This window comes from Glandiceps talaboti, chromosome 10 (assembly GCF_964340395.1).
Source record: "Glandiceps talaboti chromosome 10, keGlaTala1.1, whole genome shotgun sequence".
Lineage (NCBI taxonomy): Eukaryota > Metazoa > Hemichordata > Enteropneusta > Spengelidae > Glandiceps > Glandiceps talaboti.
In genome coordinates this window covers 3,453,621-3,474,645 of record NC_135558.1, presented here as the reverse complement: position 1 = coordinate 3,474,645, position 21,025 = coordinate 3,453,621, and the positions used below count along the sequence as shown (strand labels likewise).

Sequence of the window (21,025 nt, the reverse complement as noted above, 5' to 3'; positions counted from 1 at the left end):
TGATATTAAGTTTGTGATTAAGTTTATTTATATATGGTAAGACACGAGTTTGTCAGATAGATGTTTCGATGAACCTCAGAGCTGGTCTGAGCTTGAACATATCATATGCATCGCACGTTGAAACATAATCACCCCCATTTACCATACATTTTATACCCATTCGAGGAATAGATTGGTCCAAAACTTTTATCACGTGGCTGTATTTGCTATCCAATCATCGACGCTAATCTGAATCGCAGTTGATACGTACGCGGACGCATGCTACTTGGTGCATAGTCCAAAAGTTTCGAGCCCCCAAAACTGGCCCCATGAGCTGCTTTACGAATCACGATGCCCTAGATGTGGTACTCGTGCCATATCAGATGTTTTCCTGATTAGCTGCGAACACCATCCCAGCTACCCTGGCCAGTGGCCGTTGCCCTGCAGGAAGTCGATTAATCACTTCTTCCTGTTTATTGTCCATTTAGATAATCTCCAGCGATGTATCAGATTTCCATTGGCATTCTCAGAAGCACGGATCTGGGGACGCGAAGCCGAACAAACCACATTTGTCCTTCCTTATTCTATGAATAAAGACTTTTTATTATATCACAGAAGAGTTACCCACCAAGCTCGTCTTCCCGTTGTTACACGTCATTTGATAACGGAGCATCTTCGTATCAGTACTATCACGGTGTGTGTTGGACACCTCGAAGCTTCCCAGCAGTAGAAAATACCTACGTATTTGAGGATTTTGCCCAACTAATCAGCAACTTCTAGTACTAGAGGTAAGTACGTTGATCTCTCTGAAACGTCAACGATTAAAGTGTATAGAATATTTTATTTGGGCACATCAGCGCCGAGTGCAGTGCTAGTGAGGGGGCTATAACTGGCAATCATATGATTATTACTTAGTACAGTACTGTGTGCAAGCTCTCAAATCGGTGACACCATATGATATATGTAATGTGTATTGTATTTTTGTCTTGTAAGTTGTATTGTATTGTATTGTGTTTACTATACCATGCTTTCCACAGCATGTTGTTAAGTAATAAAGATGATATATGTATTACTATTACATGTATATAGTATTAGGGGTGCGTAGGACACGTACTTTGCGTTTAGACAATGTTGTTGTTGTTGTTGTTGTTGTTGTTGTTGTTGTTGTTGTCGTCGTTGTCGTTGTCGTTGTCGGCAATGTCATAACATGTATTCGTCGGCGTGGTGAGCCAGACAAAATATGGAAGTATCATAGTAATCATGAGTCCTGTTTGCAGACGCGGAGTAAGTTGGGACTCGATTCTGCTGACATTGTTCCGCGATCCCGAAGGCCCTGGCTGAATGTCAGAGTTGAGTTTCGTCCATGGAAAAGTAAGCGGGTTGGTTATCTATCGAATGCTCAGTCTGCAAGCACGAGTTTTCTAAACTACTGTAAAATACTAGTAATGTCAACATGATGTTGCTATTAATCCAATCAAAATGAAATGAAATGTGACCAGACAACGATTATTATTACTATTTTATTAATTTTAATTTTTATACTTTATACTCATTTCAGCTGTGCTTTGTAACAAAACCTTTAGTAATTCCTCTGGGAATTATTATGTGTTCGAATAAATTACTTACCACAACTGAATTACAATAACAAAAATCACCAGGCCCTGATATGATACATCTAATTAATGAAATGAATAAGGCACGTACGTTATATGGGGCATTACATGTTATTGTAAGATTTAACTTTTGATATAGGCATTACCACTTTTCCCGAGTTATGCCTCAGAATATTCCTATCAGAATACAATAAAATGGCAATAGTATCATTAATATTGATGTATTTAGCCAACTATATATGAAAGGGGTAAAATTACACTTGTTTCTGTGATCGCAAAGGTTCACTCACTGCAAAAGAAGACACAGTCTGGTAAAGCATCCAAAAATAACATACAGAAATAAAGTGAATACAGTACAATCCTTTAGCCATCTGATGGAGGACTGTTTACATTCTGTAAATAAAGCTAGCATATCATCTTATCTTTATTTATGCAGGTTTTGTTGGCTTCTGTAAAGCATTTGATAGTGTGTGATGTGAGGTGCTAATGGTTGAAGGCAATTCTACCACTTGGTACAATCTATTCAACCAAACCAAGGCTGCACTGAATATGTTTTATTAACTAGCGGAGTTAAAGAAGGGTGTCAGATAATTTTTGCCACTCAGATTCAATCAGTTTGTTCAATTCAAATTTAAATTGTTTATTATTTGCTGACGACATTGTTATTATTTCAAATTCAAATGTTGAACCTCAAAATAGGTTTAACTATTACTTTAAAAAATGGAAAGTCAATGTAAATACAAACAATGGTAATAATATTCAACGGGGGGGGGGGGGTGATTGATAAAGGAGTTTTATGTTGGAAATGAACAAATGGTAAGATAGTTTCATGTCTAAATATGTGGGAAGAATTTTTCATTCTAGTGGAAATTTTACAAAAAAATTTATAATCTAGTGATGAAAACAATGTGTGCACTAAATCAAACTTTCAATTTAAATGATTTTACAGTTTCTCTGCAAAATGCAACTTGACTTTCAAAATTCATAAATCAAAAATGAATGAAATATTTACAGATAATTCATTTATGCATAATTTGTTCACAACTACATATAAAATTTTGCAAGCAAATATTTGGTTTGAACAAATGTGCCACAAATATTGTAGTTAAAGCAGAGCAGTGAATGTCTGTGCATATAATTTCATCAAACTATCACAGAAGGGGTCTTCTGACTGACATTTCATTTGGGTCAAAGCAATATTTTTCAAAAATAAAAATAAAATAGAATAAGATTAAATCCTGACCTACCTACCCTATTCATTGTGGCCATGCTATTGGAAACATTTTTTTTTTCAGCTAACAGCAAAATTTGTAATTTCTTTATTCATAGATACTGTATGTTTTTGTATTTAATATTTGTTTGTTTTTATTTATATATACTGTATGATTTTGTATTTAATATTTGCTTGTTTCTATTTATAGAATCAAGCACGATAACCATGTCATGGTTGACACTGCTACTTGTGTTGTTCGCGTGGAACTTTCTCAGCTTGACAAGACTTATCTCTGCAGAAGGTAAGGGCTTTTTAACATTCTTTGCTCGTCTTTCATTTCTGAGTACCCTTTCTGGACTGTGTAAAACTTATAGGAAATGTGCCGCTTGCAATAGCAGCATTTAGAATGAAACCAAGAAACTTTGTTTCAAGACATCACTGAATTTGCCATTTACAGTCATTTTTAACCAAACTGTCACAAGAGGGCGCCCTACTTGAGGGATAATGAGATTGCCGTTCATCAAGAATTTAACGAAATGTTGCCAACACAACCCTGTAAAAATTTCATGAGAAAGGAGGCTACATGTATTTGCGCTGCTTCTGAACAGTGCTCCTAGTGGCCAAACTATATAATCTTTTGTCTTTTCAAACAGCACTCCTAGTGGCCAAACTATATAATCTTTTGTTTTTTCAAAGCTGGAATAATATTAATGAGAGTTGAATCTGTATCAAATAACTGCCTTTGTTGGAAATAGTCAAACTTCTAGAAAATTTCCTAGGATATAAAGGGTACATTGGAAATAACCGAGTATACAATTCTAAATAGTAATTGTTTATTTAATTGATGAAAAGGACAAAATAGACTTCAGCAAAGGGGAACCAACAATACAGCTTTAAAAACATGCTGAGAAATTCATTATTTATACTAGAAAAAAGGCATTGTTTAAACTTGAAATAGAGCCAGTAAGTTCTAAAAAGATTTCTGACATATTGTATCTTTCCAGATTGTGGTAAGCCAGAAGTGCCTGCTAATGGTGAAATTGTTTATTTGACTGCTGAAGGAGAGGATCTGACATCATATCAAAGTGGTTATACATTAAGGTTTGTCTGTAATCCTGGATATACACGTGTTGGGCCAGAATACAAGCATTGTACACGTCGAGGTCGTTGGACTAGTGGCATTATTACTTGTCAGGGTAAGAGTCAGCATAAGTACCTGTTTACATTACAATCCATATTTATCTTTGATCACAAAACACTTGTATTGCCAGCAACAGCAACAAAAAAAATTAACTGAAAGTGATTGGTCACAGTGGGGAGTGTTAATGTACATAAGCCTAACTGACCATATTCAAATGAAGTCAATATGTAAATGTGCCCTCATTGACATAAGTACAAGAGCAACATAATTTACATATACTTTTTATAGCAAATATTATGTAAATATCTACAAAAAGGCATGCTGATAACTGCCATGGGGGGGGGGGGGGGATGGCTAAATTAATTGTTTGTTTGTCGTTACTATGACATTACCGTAAGGGTTTCCACCTGAGCCCCGGGGGTTTGCAAGACAGTGAAACAAAAATGATATAAACATGTGGCTACGAGAATGGTAACACACAATGTAATGTAACTACACTGAATATTCATGACTCCTATATCACCAGTAGATACATAGTAATGAATATTCAGTGTGCATCTAATAAATATGTATGTCTGCTAATTAAGTCCCATGAGGCAATGGTGGACCAGTGTGAGAACAAGAGAGGTGAAATTTGGTGTTTCTTGGCAATTGTGTGAAAATTTAAAAAATTATGAAATGTGAAATCATGAAATATTGACTCTCCTGAGAACCCAATTTTTATGAAAATACAGCTATTTCCTGGAGTGATGGTCCCTGTTATGTTCTATTTTCAGGCCAGCCATGTCCCAGACCAGCTGATCCAATACATGGATATATACGAGGACAGAGACAGCAATACGGTGTCAATAGAAAGGTACACTTTCATTGCGACCCTGGTTTCTCAATGATTGGCTCTCGGAAAGCATCTTGTATCAATGGTGATGAATGGAGTCATCCTGTACCGACATGCACACGTAAGTAGCAGCATGTACATGTCAGTACCAATACTTAAAATTAAGTACGCGTAAGAACCAATATATACATCTTACCGTAGCTAAGACCTGAACAGTGAACTCTTCATCACACTCTACATGAAATGTTTATTACACTCAGGAAATTAATCAACATGAGAATTTAAATGCTGTAACATATATCAGTATACATACTATACTTTACTAATACAAATACATGTATGCACATAGCCATCTGTCTAGCCTGCTTTACTTTGCGAGTACTAGTAGTACTCTTGTTTATTTCTCATACCATGCTTATGTCTGATAATATGAAAATATGGTAATTACAATTTGAAAATGTACAAATTAGCCACAACCCCAAAACTGGTTACAATACAGTTGTGTTACATTACATAAATTATCATTCACATACATACATACATACATACATGCATGCATGCATGCATGCATGCATACATACATACATACATACATACATACATACATACATACATACATACATACATACATACATACATACATACATACATACATACATACATACACACACACACACACACACACACACACACATACATACATACATACATACATACATACATACATACATACATACATACATACATACATACATACATACATACATACATACATACATACAGACATACAGACAGACACATTTAGGTTTGTGACTGAGTGTCATATAATGTGATGATCGTTGAACTTTAGATATTTTGACTTTCTTGTTTAGTTGCGGTTACATGTCCAGACCCAGGTTTTATCACTAATGGTAACAGAACAACAAAAGATGGCTATGAAAATACCAGATCAGAGAATGGTACAGAGATCAGGGAAGAATTATTCATCGTTGATAGCCAAGTAACCTACACTTGTCAGTTTGGATATCGTTTGGTTGGTAGTAGCAAACTATCTTGTGAACTGAATGGACAGTGGTCTGGTTCACCTCCACAGTGTTTTGGTAGGTATTTCAATAACTGAACTGAATGGAGGAGTACAGTTTAGAACTATATGCATTAGATACACGATATTATACACCAATACATTCCGCTTATCAGTCATTTATGAATTTTATAGCAGTATGCGAGCACACCCAGATTATTAACATGACGTAATTTTAATATCGTGATCTTTGTTTTTGCTTCTCTGTCTCACAAAAAACACTAAGTCTTGTACAGTGCTAGCATCAGCAAACGATTAATGGTGTTGTAATTCAAACTGATTGGTTTGAACAAATGCACACAAACTGATTGGTTGCCAAGGGGAGTGATAATGTACATCACCCTAAATTGACTATATTCAAATGAAGTCATTATGTAAATGAACACTCAAACTGATTGGTTGCCAAGGGGAGTGATAACGTACATCAGCCTAATTCACTTTATTCAAATGAAGTCATTATGTAAATGAACACTCAAACTGATTGGTTGCCAAGGAGAGTGATAACGTACATCAGCCAAATTCACTATATTCAAATGAAGTCATTATGTAAATTTACCCTGGTTGAGATGGTGGGCGGTCATTTCGTCCCAAAACCAACTCGTCCCAAACTAACTCGTCCCAATAAAGTTGTTCCCGGGCTAACTCGTCCCACAACCAACTCGTCCCACCGCCATCTCGTCCCATTCAAAGAATATTCCTGTGTGGTTCATATAGGCATAACGCATGTAGCGTCATATCCCTGTTTGCCGACGGTGCACGGGTCTACGCTGACTTGAGGATCAAATGGACGACTAACTCCGTATGCGAACAGGACTAATGGCGTCATAGATCGTACGTCAAAATTTCTGTCATCGTATTTTTTCATATCAAAGTTCGGAAACATAACTATAAAGTAATTGTTTGTAATTGCAAAACTTTCGACAGATGAAAAGTCACGTTGCCTTCTCGACAGAATCTGCCAAAGTTGCGTCAGTTCACGTTTGTGTTCTGAACGCGTAGCTAAACACAATATTATTAGTGGTGGGACGAGTTCGTTTTGGGACGAGTTAGTCGTGGGACGAAATGGCGATGGGACGAGTTCGTTTGGGACGAGTTCGTTTTGATGCGAGTTGTCTGGCAACCGTTGAGATGAGCAGAATGGCAACATGATTTACATATAACAAATATTATGTAAATATAAACAAATAGGCATGGTGATAACTGCCACTAGGGGTGTGGCTTAAAATTTATTGTTTGCCATTACTAGTGCTACTTAGTGGTCTGTGAGACTGTGAAGCAAATATACAGATCGCAATGTAGACTACCAGATTGTGGAAATTTAGGGTTACATTTTTTATCATGTTTTGCAAATATCTTGACCGTACAAGATGCAAGCAGTCAAATGGGTGTAAAACAAAGTTGAGTTGTTAACAAACAGAAGTAAAAGAACTATAATTTTCAATCGGTAATAATAATAAGTTTACCGTGAAGAAACGGATAAAGCTGATTTTCAAAGTATGATGTACAGCACTCAGTGATTCTGGCCAACATTTCTAGTCAAAATGTTTTGTTCATGATAACCCAACTACAATTAACATGTAAATATTACAATATTAAATTGGCCATATGGATGAAATTTTGGTATCTATTTTGGATTTTTATTTGATAAAACAGCTTCACTATGTTTTTCTACTTGAAAAAATTAAGTGAAAGAACATATACCAAGTCCATGTTTGCGACTCATTAAACTGCAAAACATTAAACAATGTGTAAAATGTTTGTTATTGTACGTACAATAACAAACTTTTTACATTTGTTGCATCTCTTTGCAATGTATTGAGTAATGAACATGGACTTGGTATATCTTATTTCACATTATTTTTTCAAGTCGAAAAACATAGTGAAGCTGTTTTATCAAATAAAAATCCAAAATAAATACCAGATTCTCATCCATATGGCCACTTTAATGTATTTGCTTTGTAGTATTGAATTGAGACATTTGTTTTATCACAATATAGAGAAACCTGTCTCTCTCTGATCGGGGACTTGTATATCTATAGAAGCTCAGGTTGTACCATATATCATGACATCATCTTTCTAAGGCTGTACGTTCGGTTTTGTTTTAACAGAAGCAGGATGCAACCCCTTAATTGAGACTATAGAGAATGGTAACAGCACTGTAGACAACAGAGTACAGTATAAACATGGTGAGATTATTCACTATAGCTGTCAGCCTGGCTATAAAATCAAAGGAGCTAAGTGGAGAGTATGTGATGTCTATGGTGATGAGAATGGCACATGGACCGGAGAAACACCACAATGCCAAGGTATTGTACATGCTAGTATATTTAGACTAGGCAGACAATGCCTAGATATTGTACATGCTAGTATATTTAGGCTAGGCACATATGACACTGCCAAGGTATTGTACATGCTAATATATTTAGGCTAGGCACATATGACACTGCCAAGGTATTGTACATGCTAATGGTACTGAGGCTATAGACACATACGACCTTGCCAAGGTATTGTACATGCTAATATATTTAGGCTAGGCACATATGACACTGCCAAGGTATTGTACATGCTAATATAGGCTAGACACATATGACAATGCCAACATGAAGGTATTGTAAATGCTAATATAGGCTAGGCACATATGACACTGCCAAGGTATTGTACATGCTAATATCTTTAGGCCAGGCACATATGACAATGCTTATGTGTGTTGGTTACCAAGGCTAGTAGTCCCACACTTCACAATGCCAAAGTATTGTATAGGCTAACATGTCTGCACTGGCTTGATACACACCACACTGCCATGGTATTGTATCGTTATATGGTTACCCAGGCTTGACACACCACAATTCCAAAGTATTGTACATGCATGCTTATGGGGTCACCTTGGCTAGATACTTGCCACAATGCCATGGTATTGTACATACATTCTTATGGGGTCACCTTGGCTAGATACACACCACAATGCCATGCTACATGTATTCTTATTGGGTCACCTTGGCTAGATACACACCACAATGCCATGCTACATGTATTCTTATTGGGTCACCTTGGCTAGATACACACCACGATGCCATCACATGTATGCTTTTGGTGTCACCTTGGCTAGATACACACCACAATGCCATGGTATTGTACATGTATGCTTTTGGTGTCACCTTGGCTAGATACACACCACGATGCCATGGTATTGCACATGTATGCTTTTGGTGTCACCTTGGCTAGATACACACCACGATGCCATGGTATTGCACATGTATGCTTTTGGTGTCACCTTGGCTAGATACACACCACGATGCCATGGTATTGCACATGTATGCTTTTGGTGTCACCTTGGCTAGATACACACCACAATGCCATGGTATTGTACATGTATGCTTTTGGGGTCACCTTGGCTAGATACACACCACAATGCCATGGTATTGTACATGTTAATTTGGTTACCTAGGTAATTAAGACACCATCACAATATCTTTCTCGACCTGGGTATTTATAAAAGCTCCTTTCCAATCTTATGGTAATCTTGTGTATGGATATTTCCCATCAGCTTATCTTTCCTTTCTTTGCAATAGAAATCCGATGTCCAAATCCAGGAAATCCAGAACGCGGTCGTAAAGTAGGAACGTCTTATAAGGTCGGTGACACTGTAAGATTTAATTGTAACTCTGGATACACTCTATATGGCTCTGAACAAAGAACTTGTATGAGTAATGGTAAATGGAATGGAACGTTTACAGTGTGTGACAATGGAGGTAAGTTTGGGATATATATATATGTTACACCCAATCTGTGAAATATTTGCCCAATTCATGAAATGGGTAGGTAACTTTGCCCAGTTCATGAAATAGTCAATCGTGTTGCCCAGGTTATGGTAAGATATGCCCAGTACATGAAATGAGCATCATATATAGGACACACACAAAATAGAATAAGAATCAAACAACTTTATTATCATGTATTTACAAACTCATCACTTCACAATTCTTATTTTATTATAATTCAGTGTAGCTTGTGTTTTTAATACAGTTCGATAATAAACACCCCGGTTTGAAACTCTTGCCCCAAAAATTTAATTTTGCCCTTTTAGATCGTACTCTATACTCTCAATTGCATGAGATTGAGATTGAATGACCATTTCATGAACTGGGCAAAGTTACATTGCACATTTCATGAATTGGGCAGTTTCACGGATTGGATGTAACATATATACCATCAATGAATAATAGTAAATGAACACCTTGTATTCAGCCTATCAAAAAAGGCAATATGATTGTACTAGTATTTTGTTTTCAGTCAATCATTAAAGGTCATGCAATTCTTTCCATTTCAGCCAGTGATTGTCGTAATCCAGGAGTACCAATAAATGGAAGGAAGTCTGGATATAGATATAACCGTCGAAATCAAGTTCGTTTCTATTGTAATGCTGGTTATGACATGATTGGATCACCTATTAGAGAATGTATGGTAACAGGAAAGTGGACTGGTGAAAAGGTCACATGTGAAGGTACAAACAGTTTGTCAAAGTTTTTCAAGTGTTTTTGGAATCATGCACAACCCAACGTAGACCATGTTAAAGTGGTTTACATATAGTAGATTTGATACAGTAACACCACAATTCCAAAGTATTGTACATGCTGAAATATTGCATTAGCTAGATACACCACAATGCCAAAGTATTGTACATACTGAAATGTTACATTAGCTAGATACACCACAATGCCAAAGTATTGTACATACTGAAATGTTACATTAGCTAGATACACCACAATGCCAAAGTATTGTATATGTGGGGTGGGGGTGGGGGGGGGGGGGGGTTGTCCTGATTATAGAATTCTGCACAACCTAAAAAAGTACTTTTACCTAGTACTTATGAGGTCTGATAATAGAATTCTGAGAATTCTACTTAACCAGAAATAACACTTTCATGTAGGACTAGGGGGTCAAGAACGTTACAATGATGCTATTTAAACTTTTAGATATTTGATAATCGAGAGTGACGTTACATCATATTTGTTTTATTATCAATTCTCTAACTTGATTGTCATATCCGTCAACAGCTCCTGACGACTTTGATGACTTAAATGAAGTCATTCCTAAACTTGCCAAACAATTTGACACGCTTCAACGGTTGTCAACGGCAACCTATAACATTAGTAATGAGATAACGAATTCGTCGAGGGGACGATCTATCGACTTGCAACATCCCGGTGGTCTTGATCTTTACTTCATGTTTGATGCATCAGCAAGTGTTGGTGTAAAAAATTTCGATATCGGATTAAAATTTGCTAAAATGCTTATTGAAAAGGTAAGAGGATTTGTAAATACTAAACTGACATATTTAATACTTTAATGTGTGTATTGTGTGTCTATGTGCATGTGTATGTATATGTTTATGTATGTACAAAATGTATAGTACATCTTGTATGTGTGTGTGTGTGTGTGTGTGCATGTGTGTTAATTGTGCATGTGTGCTGAGGCATGTGTGTGTGATACGTAGAGTGTTAATATGGAAATACTGCACTATATGTATTGTTGTTATGTGTTGTTTGTGGTAAAAAGCTGGAGCACAGTTTGGTGAGATGACAACTGAGGTAATTGTTGCATCTTGTATATACAATAACTGTAATCCCACAACCTCCCATTACAAACCCTCAAAATACATTGTTTGTCACACACAGCAGTTAAAAGATGAAGTATTTATTGATCAGTTATAATTAAATCATTGTTGATAAATACTCATTCATTTGAGATCACAATACAGATTTTATTTGAAAGAATCATTGAGAAAAACATCCTTGTCACAACCCGGAAGTGGAAGCTAGCGTCTTATTGAAACGTGGAACCTAGGAGATGTGATCACCAACCCTGCATTGCATTATAACCACTCAAAAATAGATAATTATAATTGAAGATATGAAATAATTCTCAATCTGTTCAAAATGTGCAATGTAGGAGAATTAATACGTATTTTATTCGGTTACAGGTTGGAGTATCTGATAAACCAGGAGGTACCCGTATTGGAGCATTGACGTACGCCTCGGATCCTATCATTAACTTTCATTTGTCTGATGATTTAGTTACAACTGAACAAGTACTAGTGGCATTGGATACCATCAACTATGAAGGTAGGTCCTAATTACTGCAAAATGTACATAATCATGTGTTATCAATAGATTCAAACATTAAGTGAATAATCAAGGCATTTTTACCATGAGATTCTTTTTCATAGTAATCTTTGAAAAACAGTTGACGTAAATATGTAGTATGAATTAGGTCTAAAGTTCCAGGCATAATTATGAAATATAGTGATGTAAAATATGTATTGACTAACAACTACTGTGTTTTGCGATAATATTTCTCATTATGATTTCATGCAATGTGACATCAATTATCAAGAAATTGCCACTCCAGGAAATAGAGACATTTTCATAAACTATGGGTTCTTGAGAGTCACATATCAAAGTCTCATATAATTTTTGTATCTGTGTAAATGGCAGCATTGCAGGGTAGAAGAGGGACAGCAACAAGCCATGCACTACAAACCCTGAGGGAAATCATGATACCACAGGATGAAGCAGTTCTGGACAGAGATCTGGCTAAAAAAGCATTGTTTATCATAACTGATGGTAAGTTGAACTATTATACACCTCATATGTCAGGTAATGAATACATACTGTGTACTTACCTGTTCCTGTTTGTTATATTAATGGCAATGATCGATGCTGCCCTTTTTGTGTACTTTTTGACGTTTCTGTTATAGAAGATGAATATCACTTTTTGATGTCATGTCCATTATATGCTGATGACAGAGCCGTACACATTCCCAAGTATTATTATACTTTCCCATCCAGGGAAAAGTTTAATTATCTTCTTTCAAATGCAAACTCCAAGCTTAATTTTCAGTTGGCTATTTTCATATTTAAGTCTTTCCAAACACTAGAGAGGTTTTTGAAGGAAGTTTAGATTTTTGTATCATTAATTTCGTTTTATGGCATATGTGTAGTTGGATAACTTTAACTATATGTTGACCAATCCAGTGTGTTTCACCTGTGTATGTAATTTTTGTATGATGGGCCGTGGCCCTTTACCGAAATAAAATTATTATTATTATTATTATATTAATGGCAATTACATGAAATACACATAAAGACCATTTCAAATAATTGTAATATGGCATAAACAACTGCCATTAAAAACACTTTATCATTGTACTTTTTGGACAACTGAACTGTAGGTATGGTGAAGTCTGCGTGTGTGTGTGTGTGTGTGTGTGTGTGTGTGGTATGTCTATAGATTGCACATGTGTGTCTCTGTGTGTGCTGACTGTGTGTTAGTGTGCAGGTAAAGGTATTTATATGCAAAACAGCGGAAGTGGTCATATGTGTAAAGATCTGACATTGAAAGATGTCAAATTGAAAAAAAACACAAAAAAAAACAGTCAAATTTGAATTCAATGTTTGAATGGTGTTGTTGTGAACAGGGAGATCTAACATTGGAGGTGACCCAGGCTATGAAGCAAGAAGACTAAAAGAGGAATTTGATATTGATATCCACTGTATTGGTATTAGTCGTGACATCAGTAAGAAACAACTTGTGTCCATTGTATCAGAACCTCAAAGAGAACATCTATTTTTCATTGAAGATTATCAGCGACTGGAATGGCTAATTGATCAGATCACAAATGCCGAAATTGGTTAGTAGTTATATTTGTACACAAATGTTGGTATATACAATGATTTTCACTGTTTTACAGTGTTAGTGATGAATATCAGATTCTTTAAGTTTCCTTTTAACTATATTTTGACTTTTCGTCCAAAGATTCAGGGAAAACAACTTTACCTTGAGAAATCAAAGTTTGGGTGTAGGAAATCGTAGTTTTGGTGTGTATCTGATTTGATTACCATAGGAAATCTTAGTTTTGGTGTGTATCTGATTTGATTACTATTATAGGAAATCTTAGTTTTGGTGTGTATCTGATTTGATTACCATAGGAAATCGTAGTTTTGGTGTGTATCTGATTTGATTACCATAGGAAATCTTAGTTTTGGTGTGTATCTGATTTGATTACTATTATAGGAAATCTTAGTTTTGGTGTGTATCTGATTTGATTACCATAGGAAATCTTAGTTTTTGTGTATATCTGATTTGATTACCATAGGAAATCTTAGTTTTGGTGTGTATCTGATTAGTCCCCGTCCGTCCGCAGCCATTTCTTGGAGATGCCTGAACCGATTTTTTCAAACTTGGTACAGGGGCAACATACTATGGCATACATATGCACGTCAATTTGTTTTATGATACAATCCAATATGGCCACCAGCTAGCAGCCATTTTGTTTGCGAATTTTCCTTGTCCAAAGCCATAACTCAGACATGCGTGAACAGATCTCATTCAAAGTTGCTATTAGGACAGTGTTATATGACATACATGTGCATATTAATTGTTGTCGTGATACAATCCAATATGGCTGCCTGGCAGCCATTTTGTTTGCGAATTTTCCATGTCCAAAGCAATAACTCAGACATGCTTGAACAGAGTTACTGTAGTGATATCAAAAACAACCATATGAGGCCAAACAACATTAACCAGGTTTGAAAATGACAACATAAACTGCCAGTTCTTAAAACCCAATCATAGCGGGGAGTATGTCATTTTCAATGACTTGTTTGATTACTATTGTAGGAAATCTTAGTTTTGGTGTGTATCTGATTTGATTACTATTGTAGGAATTAATCTTAGTTTTGGTGTGTATCTGATTTGATTACCATAGGAAATCTTAGTTTTGGTGTGTATCTGATTTGATTACCATTGGAAATCTTAGTTTTGGTGTGTATCTGATTTGATTACCATAGGAAATCTTAGTTTTGGTGTGTATCTGATTTGATTACCATAGGAAATCTTAGTTTTGGTGTGTATCTGATTTGATTACCATAGGAAATCATAAATTTGGTGTGTATCTGATTTGATTACCATAGGAAATCTTAGTTTTGGTGTGTATCTGATTTGATTACCATAGGAAATCATAAATTTGGTGTGTATCTGATTTGATTACCATTGATAGGAAATCATAAATTTGGTGTGTATTGATTTGATTACCATAGGAAATCTTAGTTTTAGTGTGTATCTGATTTGATTACCATTGGAAATCTTAGTTTTGGTGTGTATCTGATTTGATTACCATTGGAAATCTTAGTTTTGGTGTGTATCTGATTTGATTACCATTGGAAATCTTAGTTTTGGTGTGTATCTGATTTGATTACCATAGGAAATCTTAGTTTTGGTGTGTATCTGATTTGATTACTATTGGAAATCTTAGTTTTGGTGTGTATCTGATTTGATTACCATAGGAAATCATAAATTTGGTGTGTATCTGATTTGATTACCATAGGAAATCTTAGTTTTGGTGTGTATCTGATTTGATTACCATAGGAAATCATAAATTTGGTGTGTATCTGATTTGATTACCATTGATAGGAAATCATAAATTTGGTGTGTATTGATTTGATTACCATAGGAAATCTTAGTTTTAGTGTGTATCTGATTTGATTACCATGGGGAATCTTAGTTTTGGTGTGTATCTGATTTGATTACAATAAGAATCACAATTTTCATGTCTGTCTTATTTAATAACAGATTACACTCCCTGTGGTCAAGCTGGTGATACTAATCTACACACTCGTGGCCGTATCATTGGAGGAACAAATGCCAATGAAGGTGCATGGCCATGGCAATCTTATATACTCAGAAAGAGGGCAGGAGGACATGTAAGAACAAAATCCTTAGTCCCCTTAGGCCAAATAAAAAAAGTTGTTCGATTCCGGTTACCTGACCCCACCTAGTTTTTCACGCCAACCCCAAACTTTTCTTTTTTTTACATATTTGAGAAGAAAATCGGAAAAAAATTGTGAAGCCTCGCAGGAAATAGTGGATGCAGAAACTGACATCAACTGAAAAAGACAGTTCTTCCAATCTGTAATGGCTGTACATCTGATGAAAAGAAACCAATAACGCAGAGACCATATGGAAAACAACAGAAAAACATAACTACCTGAACTAGACACTCACATATGGGAAAAAAAAAAAACATTTTAAAAAATAAACTAAAAATCTACTGACCCCCCACCTATTCTAAAATTGAATGAATTTACGCCTAAAAATGACCTTATTCATCCAGCTGCCTGCAGTATGTCCTTTCTTTGATATGCGATATCTTATTAGTTCGAAATGTTGTACTTGTATGTTAGATTCCGTCTGGCCATGCATGTGGCCACCTGTATCTCTGAGATGCAAAACTTGGCACAAATGTCAGATACTATAGTCCCAGCAAATACTTCCTTGAAAACACCAACAGTCACCAAAGTCATATGCAGGTCACTTTGATTCTTGACATTCACAATAATGGCCGAATGGTGGCCATATTGGTCACATTTCACCCATTAACTCTGGAAGCTTGATAGATAGAGACCTCATTTGAGTGTCTACACCTATGCTATTCATGAGCTCTCCAGTGATCTTAAGTATTTTTGATAAAACGACTTAATCTCCAAGATTGGTGGACTATTTTGTTTCTTTTTTCAGTCTTCTATTATATCTCCAAGACATTTATTCTTGTTTGTTCTTTGTAATTACAGACTGAACCTTTGTGTGGTGGATCCTTAATAAGTCCTGAGTGGGTACTATCAGCAGCACATTGCTTCCGCAATCCAGGTTTCGATTTAGAAGCAGAAGAGATCCAAATAAGGCTAGGTATACATTTATTTTGAACTATTTGTAGAGTAAAAACAGTGGACTATTAAAGTAAAGCTTCCATTCATTTATCTAATAGAAAAGTTGTCATTAACAAATAAACATATAAAGCAAATTAAGATTCTTGAGCAAGAACAATGTTTCCTATTTCAGAAAACAACTCTGAAATAGTACTTTGGTTGATAGGTGATTCATACTCAGATAAGAGATAGTTATGCATGAGTAATCATGTTAGCAAAACTGATGGCACAGATAGCATAGCCAAACTGATGACAAAGACAGCAAAACTGATGACAAAGACAGCAAAACTGATGACACAGACAGCAAAACTGGTGACACAGACAGCAAAACTGGTGACACAGACAGCAAAACTGATGAAAAAAATAGCAAAACTGATGAAGATAGTGAAACTGATGAAGATAGTGAAACTGATGACACATAGCAAAACTGATGATAAAGATAACAAAACTGATGAAGATAGTCAAACATATACTCTCACTACTAATTACTTGTTTTGTTTGAAATCTTTCAGGTGTAAATCACATTGATGAAGATGACGAGCAAAAACCTAAAGTGCAGTTCTTTGATGTTGATCGAATGATAGTTCATGAAAATTTTGACTTTGACCACCGTGATGATGACTTTGACTATGATGTTGCACTATTACATCTAGCCCATCCTGCAGCACTTGATCCCTTTGTTAGAACTTTATGCTTACCAAACACACAGGAGTTTGACTTACCAGGTAAATAGCAATTATGTCTTATACCATGCATGAGCCAGGTTCAACAAAAAATATGGAATATATACTCTGGTCATTCTATGTCGCAACGTGTGTCTACGTCATTGGTTCTGCAGTGTTTGAAATATGAGACTCAGTCAAAACGTTCAAAGTTTCCATTACTTTCCCCGATTTCTCTTTGATATTACTGTCGCTGGTATAATTATGTTATTCTCAAATATCTTCCTTTATTCAGCCAGAAAATACTCCTGACCTATGGGTTGTCACTACTCGCCTATCGACTCATAGTGACAAAGCCCCTTAGGTCACTTGTATTTTCCTTGGCCGAACAAAGAAATATATTGGGGAATAAGATATAATTAGCAGTCAGTTCATAATATGAAAACAATGTTGATTAAGTGCAAGTGTAGCATATGTACTCTATGTATTTACAGGATCCTTAGTGTTCTCAGTGACCATACTTTTAAGAGTGTTGCAAGGGAAAGCAAGGTACAAAACACTGCAAGCACAAGTGCCTGAGTACCCACATTGGCACTCATATAACGCAGGGTTCTGTTCTTGCTAAGTATGTGTTATGATGCATTTGTTTGATTACATGTACAGGTACATTGTATGCAGTGTGTTGTGTTTTCCAGTATCACACTTAGTCCAACTAGTATTCCTGCACACCAATGCAAGTAATCACTGGTCCATAATTATATAAAAATGTCTTCTTTCCATTTCCTATTTCAGATTTAGAGAACCTTGTTGTTCCCACAAAATATGCTGTAGTAACAGGATGGGGACATGAGGCACCACGTGTGATAAATGACAGATCTCAGGTAAATTTTGCTAAGAACCTTCAACAGGTGGACATTCAAATCCAACCAGATGAACGATGTGAAGCAAGTTTAGATAATGCTAATCATGACCCTAACATTTACCTCACATCACGTATGTTCTGTGCTGGATCTGTAAGTGCTGACCCAGACAAAACAATCAAAGATTCATGTCAGGGGGACTCTGGTGGACCAATAGTAAGAGAGTTTGAAGACCCTGCTGATGGTACGTCACGCTGGGTTCAGATTGGCATAGTTAGCTGGGGTCTTGGCTGTGCACAGGATGGCCAGTATGGATACTACACACACTTACCGAAAGTTATCGATTGGATTAAAGAGAAGGCAGACCTAGAAAACATCAATAGATAGAGGAAGAACCTCCAGTGGGAGCAGCTGCAGATGAAATCATTGAAGCAGCAGTGAATGAAAATGTTGAACAACCCATCGATGAAAATGTACAATAATATGAATGCCAAGTCACAGTTTCGTGGCACTTGCAATATATTTCAATCATGTAATCAGAAACAATGTTCTGCCAGGGCCAATGCGTTGTAACAAAACATCTCAGATAATGTTTTTGAATTTCTTAAGCTTGGCCCATTCAGCATACTCAATTTTTCAGTCAAAAGCTGCTTTACATGCAAGATTATAAATCAACGGACATCAACATTGTACTGGAAACAAAAAGTGTGATTTGGTATGTTGATTACTTTCCTGAGCACTTCCATTATGAAGTGAATTGATAAAATATGAAATTTTGGATCAAAAATTTAAGTTAAACATGAATAACTTTGATAAAAAGTACAAACAATTCTCAGTACCTGAAACAGAACTTTAATTACTGGCTAGGCACATCATAACAATCACACTTACATACGTGCACAGATGCATACTCACACATATACATACACTCACACATACATACACACACATATACATACATACACACACACACATACATACATACATACATACACGCATACATACATACATACATACATACATACATACATACATACATACATACATACATACATACATACATACATACATACATTCATTCATACATACATACATACATACATACATACATACATACATACATACATACATTCATACATACATACATACATACATACATACATACATACATACATACATACATACATACATACATACATACATACATACATACATACATACATACATACATTCATACATACATACATACATACATACATACATACATACATACATACATACATACATACATACATACATAAGAATTAAAAATAAATACCCAATCAATCCTTATCCATATGAAATCAAATGCTATGAGATTCCAGACAACTACAACAATAGACTATACCTAGTTGTAGTTGAGATGTGAAATTAATATTGCCAGCTCCAAATCAACATGTTCCATAGGAATCCTAGACTGTCCACCTCTTTATTGTCCCAGGTGTTAACTCAATATGGGATATCAGAACATCTAACATCTATACATCAAAGTGTTATTGTAATTATTAACCAAGATTTACTAGAACAGATATTTTCGTTTTCCAGATAACTGGAAATGAAATCAAATGTTATTCCCCAATATTTTTCTTCATTCAGCCAAGAAAAATATGAGTGACGACGTAAGGGACTTTTGTCATTATGAGTTGCTAGATGAGTAGTGACAACCCTTTGGCATGGTATAATACTATGCATACTTTGTCAGATTCTACTGTGTGTAACACTGTGAACAGGAAAGGTGTACAGTGCCACATATATGAGACCAGTCTGGCAATCACCATGTGAAATTTTTTAATTTGATGTTTTTGATTGCCATTCTTCAGTTTATTTGCACTTTTGAAATCAAGATGAATTATTTTCAATTGATTAATAATATATGTTGTATCACGTATCAAGTTTCATAAAATCACTTTTTTGTCATTTGATAGCATGACATGATGATGAATTACTGCCATGTATGTGATGAGGTGGCCATCAAGATTAAATTAATACCATATTGTTTTACACAGTTGTGATAATTTCATGCAAATTGTGGATTTTCAAGTTTTTTGTTGCAAGTATTATGTGTATGACTTTTTACAATGTACATTTCATAGCTTTTACAGTCAGAGTTTTTTTTTTCTCTTTCTAGCAATTTTAAAAACTCAATAATCATAAAATGAAGGCATTGATTGGAGCCACGCTAGCATAAACATGTAACGTAAGAACACAGCAGTGAAAAGATCTATAAATGATACAATGTAACATCATTGAGATTTCATAATTTTTAATCAATAAAATTATATATTTGTTGACAAATTTTGAAGTTGTTTTTTCTTGGTGCTTTTTTGATAAAAGAAATCGTAGGTTTTTGCATATTTATGATGCAAGACAAGTAATTCTGACTACAGTAGCTGTACAGCAAGTCACAGTGGGTTGTTTCAAGAATTTTTGATGTTCAAAAATGTTCATCAGCTTGGTAGATCAAAAGATTTACAAACTAAGGTAATAACGCACAAGCATTTCATAGTAACTATAAAATTTGTCATGCTGATAAGGATCTGATACCAAGCCAACTAATTTTTGATGAAAAAACCTCAAACACTATTGGGTAGATTGTCTGAAATTTGGCTTTGGATGGTTCTAGCTCTGAGTTACATGACCTGGTTAAGAAATGGATACTTTACATCCCAGGTTCTTGGAGACTACAAATGTACATAGTTCCTGTAACTACAACATGAATTCATGTTGTACAGAGTTCTATTTATCAGTACTGGTGCATAGTTCCTGTAATTACAACATAAATTCATGTTGTACAGAGTTCTATTTATCAGTACTGGTACTGTAGTTCCTGTAACTACAA

The 21,025-nt window shown here is 35.5% G+C and overlaps 1 protein-coding gene across 2 annotated transcripts; it reads left to right on the top strand.

Moving 5' to 3' along the window:
* Nucleotides 1-557: 557 nt before the first annotated feature.
* Nucleotides 558-19,115, top strand: LOC144441076 (complement factor B-like). 2 transcript variants are annotated; one of them, XM_078130603.1, is made up of 16 exons: nucleotides 558-767; nucleotides 3,014-3,106; nucleotides 3,810-4,001; nucleotides 4,723-4,902; nucleotides 5,654-5,881; nucleotides 7,971-8,168; nucleotides 9,432-9,611; nucleotides 10,190-10,363; nucleotides 10,917-11,164; nucleotides 11,843-11,984; nucleotides 12,357-12,485; nucleotides 13,340-13,552; nucleotides 15,493-15,623; nucleotides 16,491-16,605; nucleotides 17,138-17,350; nucleotides 18,086-19,115. In XM_078130603.1, exons 2-16 carry the CDS (start codon nucleotides 3,031-3,033, stop codon nucleotides 18,532-18,534), a joined length of 2,868 nt encoding a protein of 955 aa, XP_077986729.1. In that variant the 5' UTR covers nucleotides 558-767; nucleotides 3,014-3,030; the 3' UTR covers nucleotides 18,535-19,115. The 2 variants fall into 2 exon arrangements, with proteins under 2 accessions (XP_077986729.1, XP_077986727.1); XM_078130601.1 differs by having other exon boundaries at nucleotides 561-767; nucleotides 18,080-19,115.
* The last annotated feature ends 1,910 nt before the right edge of the window (nucleotides 19,116-21,025 follow it).